Source organism: Portunus trituberculatus, chromosome 10 (assembly GCF_017591435.1).
Source record: "Portunus trituberculatus isolate SZX2019 chromosome 10, ASM1759143v1, whole genome shotgun sequence".
NCBI classification, from domain to species: Eukaryota; Metazoa; Arthropoda; class Malacostraca; order Decapoda; family Portunidae; genus Portunus; species Portunus trituberculatus.
The window spans coordinates 969,083-974,082 of NC_059264.1; the positions used below are offsets into that span (position 1 = coordinate 969,083).

The 5,000-nt window shown below is 38.4% G+C and overlaps 1 protein-coding gene across 6 annotated transcripts in view; it reads right to left on the minus strand.

The window, feature by feature from the left end:
- LOC123501937 overlaps window positions 1-522 on the minus strand; it is a 109,472-nt gene extending 108,950 nt beyond the window's left edge. For 4 of the 6 annotated variants that reach the window (XM_045251036.1, XM_045251031.1, XM_045251034.1 and 1 more), the window contains exon 1: window positions 136-522. In XM_045251036.1, the coding sequence (XP_045106971.1) occupies window positions 136-280 (145 nt within the window). In that variant the 5' untranslated portion in view covers window positions 281-522. The remainder of the gene's footprint in view (window positions 1-135) is intronic. The other 2 variants (XM_045251035.1, XM_045251032.1) reach the window with 2 other exon arrangements.
- Between the last annotated feature and the right edge of the window lie 4,478 nt (window positions 523-5,000).

Consider the following 5,000-nt stretch of genomic DNA (forward strand, 5'->3'; position numbering starts at 1 on the left):
AAAATAGAAAAAACAAAAAAAAACGAATAAAACGAAAAAAAAAGAAATAAAGGAAACAAAACACAAATAAAAAAAACACTGCAAAAATAAGCACACACACACACACACACACACACACACACACACACACATTACCTTGCTCTCTCCTGATCCTCGCCGCTCTGGCTTCACCACTTCCTTGAATATTAAAACTGTTATCCTTATGAGAGGCAGCAGCTATCTCGCTCACCACCACCACCACCACCGCCACCACTAGGGCGTGCAGGGGCGTGCTTGCCATGGTGGGCGTGTGGGCGTGCGGGCGTGTGGAGATACGGTCACGCGGGAAAGAGTACAGAAGACTTACAGGAAAGCCAGGTAAGGTTCATTGCAATACACTGCCTCCTTGTTGGGTGTGTGGGTGGGTGTGGGTGTGGGTGGGTGTGGGCGGGTGTGGCGCGACCCCTGCGTGTGGGTGTGGGCGTGGGGGAAGCCTGGGTGAGTGAGGCAGACAGGCCGGCGGGGTCACTCCTTCCACTTCTGCGCCTGCAACTCGACTGACGCTCGCTGGATCCGGTTCACGTGTTGTCTCTCTCTCTCTCTCTCTCTCTCTCTCTCTCTCTCTCTCTCTCTCTCTCGTTTTCTTATTTACATATCTACGTACTTTTATTACTTCTTTCTCTCTTCTTCCTCTATTTCTTTTCCTTTTTCTCTTTTTGCTTTTCTCATTTCCTTTTTTCTTTTATTTTTTCTGTTTCATGTATATTCTCTCTCTCTCTCTCTCTCTCTCTCTCTCTCTCTCTCTCTCTCTCTCTCTCTCTCTCTCGCGTGTATTTCCGGTTTATCACAAAGTTCCTTGATAATTGCTTTTGTTATCATATTGTTATTGATTCTCTCTCTCTCTCTCTCTCTCTCTCTCTCTCTCTCTCTCTCTCTCTCTCTCTCTCTCTCTCTCTCTCTCTCTCTCTCTCTTACATTCGCTATTGTTTATAATCCTACACAATTCCCCCCTCTCTCTCTCTCTCTCTCTCTCTCTCTCTCTCTCTCTCTCTCTCTCTCTCTCTTAGCCTGTTGCTCGTCGTGTGGCAATCTGCGGTGACAATACATGAGGGTGTGGTTAATGTTTGCCAGCCTGGAATCGTGTTTACTTGGCGGGGGTGTCGCATTGGTTGGCACCCCTGATGATTGGTGGAGGAAGGTTACATATCTTTTACTTTTAGAGATACGTTTCCATGTTTTTTTACTTTTTTTTTTTTGGGGGGGGCGGCGTGGGAGAGCGTCTCTTTCATGGGTCGTTGCGTTTTTTTTTTTTCCTTTTGGTATTTTTTTCTTTTTCTCTTTTTCTTTTTTTTTTGTGTGTGTTTTTTAATGTTGCGTGTGATGTTTCAATGTTGTCTAGTGAAGTTTCCTGTTTCCGGTTAGTTGTTTTTTTTTTTTAGAAAGAAGTAATTATTTTTATTTTATTTTATTTTTATTTTTATTTTTTTCATTTCTTTCTTTAAAATTTCTGACATGCGTTCTACTTTTTTTCACTTTAGTTTGGTATCATTTTCTTTTCTTTTTTCCTTCTTATTCTGTGCATAGTTTTTGGAATGAAGTTGTAATATTTTCTTTTATTTTCTTTTTTTTCCTTCTTTTTTTCTTGCTTTTACATTTCTTCCATTTTTCTATTCAATTTCTTTCCTTTTTATTTGTTTTCCTTCAGTATTTAATCAAAGTAGCATAAACAAGTCAATTTTTCCCTTCCTTTTCCTCTTTTTCTTTGTTTTTCATCCTTTATTTCGTCCTCAGTACTTTTAATAACCCACACACAGAAAGGGGAGAGTTAATTCAATTCACACACACACACACACACACACACACACACACACACACACACACACACACACGAGACATTTACTCCTCCTACCACCACCATCACCACCTCCATCAACAGTATTACCACCACCACTACCACAAGTCCTTTATTTATTTATTGTTTTGGCTTCAGTGTTGCATCCTTTGTGATCCTTTGTGTCTCGTCCTTAATTCCAAACAAATACAGGAAGGAAAATACTGAGCAATTGTTTTTTTTTTTTTCACTTTTTGCTTTTTATTTTGATTTTACTTTTGATTTTACTTTTGATTTATTTATTCACTATTTTATTTTCTTACTATTTATTTTTCTTTCAATTTCTCTAATACATAAAAGAAGGAAGGATCTAAAAGTTACCTTGAAAAACTTGGAAAACTTTTTGAGACACACTCTGAAAACACTCTTAAAAATTTTACACTTCATATTTATATTTATTTTTTTATGTAAGAGGGAAAAGCTAACCAAGGGCAAAATAAGACGAAAAAAAAGCTCCACTAAGTTGCCAGTCCCCCAGCAGGTCCGAGACAGTTAGCCAAAATAAAAAATGGGATAAATGTCTTGAAACCTAAAAACACACTTGAAAACATTTGAAAACATTTGAAAACAGTCTTGAAAATCTTGGACAACCCTTGAAATCCTTTGAAAACACTTACAACTATTTAAGAACCATTGAAAACTCTCGCAACTCTTTGGGAACCTCTCAAAACCTCTTGAATACACTTGAAATCCCTTTAAAAACCCTAAAAACCAATGAAATCCCTTACAAACACTAACAAACCTATGAAAAACACTCAAAACCTTTACAAATAATAAAAACACTTAAAAACCACAGAAATGCCCAAGTGAACACCAACTGAACCCTAGACACCCTTGATGACACAGAGAACAGTACAACACCCTTTCCTTGAGTTCATTCACCTGCGCCACACATTCTTCCCAGGGGACAAACGGGTAAGCACGCGATGTACCTAATCCCATGTTCTGAAACGCTCTTCTCTCACCACAACGGTTTTCAAAGGCCGCAGAAATGATGAGCAGGATTCCCAAGATTGTTTCTCCAGTTATTAACCACTTCAGTACCAGAACGCCTTTTCGTATTTACTCTGCTTACGATTTGGCGATTTTATACAGCCTCAGAAACTTATGTTGGGATTAAAATAGTGAAGACTCTGGCCATTAACCTTCTGACCTCCATAGACCCTTTCTAATGTTAATCCAATCGTCTAATCGCACCCAAAACTCGAGACTAAAATGCATTCCAGTATTGAAGGGGTTAATGTACAGACAGCGACCCCGTATAAGGACAGGCTAATCAGCTGACGAAGAAGAAGAATTAATGGACAGACCTTGTTAATCTGTCACTGGAACCTTAGAAATACCTTTAAAAATTTCTGTAGTTTTAATGAGATTTTTAAATGTAGTGTATGTATTTCTAGTATTCTTAAACGTTTCATTTATTTTCTTATTTCAGTCTGTGATCACATATTTTCTTTTTATAATTTGTCATCTCGTATCATCTCATTACAGTCTGCCTGCCCTCTCGCATCTCTTATTGCAATCTGTCATCTTGCATTTCTTATCGCAATCTGTTAATAATATAGAAGCCTTGTTAACCTGCCACTAGAATCTTGGAAATGTCTTTAAAAACCTATATAGTTTCAATTAAAGGATTTTGAAACTAATGTAGACACCAGGGAGAATCTTTTTTTTTGTCTATGGTTCCTAATCTCTTCACTGCTTGGGCTAATCCTCTTCTAGCCACAGTACAAGAGAGTAAGGGCCGTATTCTAAAACGCTCTGCTCTCTCACCATCAGTTTTCCAAAGGCTGTAGTTGAAGATATTGTCTTTTCCACACTTTGATACACATTATACATTCATTTATCTTTCATCATCCTGCTGCTCAGACACTCGCATGTAAATTGCTGAGTGCAGAATTATATACAAAAGCACAAAATAGAACGCTGATACACATGCATATATACATTAGTGGAAATAATAAATGTACACCACTAATAAAATACTGAGAATGAAAAATGAAGGAAGAGAGAAAAAAAAAGTATCAAAGTGGTCAGGACAAACATACATGAACAAAGCAACGTTAGGAATGAAAGAAGGAGTAAAGAAGAGCATCGCATCAAAGTGAGGTCATAACAAGTGTACAAGAGGAATACGATGTTGAGAATAAAAAGATAAAGAAAGAAAGAAGTAACGCGTCACACTGAGAATATGATAAGCTTACACGAGGAATGTTATAATGTTGAGGATAAAAGATGAACAAGTGAAGAGAAAAGTGTCGTATCAAGGGAAGGACAAGAGGCGAATGTGTAATGCTCTCAGATATCCTGTTTTTGTTTTGTTTTTCTTCTTTTCTAGTAAGTTCCGATTGTTTTTTCTTTTTTCTGCTTCATTATTCTTAAAGTATTTGGTGTTTTATTCGTAAATTTCATCGCATTCCTGTGAACAAGGGAGACAGACAGACAGACAGACAGATAGACAGACATTAAGGTAGGCAGGCCCACAGACAGGTAGGCCAAGCAGGCAGACAGACAGACAGGTAAGCATACACACAGACAGACAGACAGGCATGCAGGCACACAGACAGACAGGCAGGTAGGCAGGCACACAGACAGACAGACAAGCAGACACAGACAAACAGACAGACAGGCAGGCAAGCAAACAAACAGACAGACAGACAGACAGACAGACAGACAGACACATTCACAGAACGCTCTTTGTATAAAAAATGCACATTCGTAGAAGCACTTGAGTTGCCTGTTATTGCACAAAACTTCCTGGTTATGAACTCTTGAATAGATGAACAGAAGAAAATAAACTTAACCCCTTCAGTACTGGGACACATTTTTTACCTTGAGTTTTGGGTGTGATTTGACGATTTCATGGACATTAAGAAGGGTCTATGGAGGTCACAGGATTAATGGCCACAGTCTTCACTATTTTCATCCCCACATAAGTTTCTGAAGCTGTATAAAATCACCAAATAGTCACCAGAATGAATATGAAAACGTGTCTTGGTACTGAAGGGGTTAAATTCTGCTATTCCACCAAACTTGACTCTATGAAATCTTGAAAAAACTAACAAAAGAAACAAGAGAAACTACAACAAGTAATCAGGCCTTGTATAAAGCAGTTAGCTCCAGTTACCAC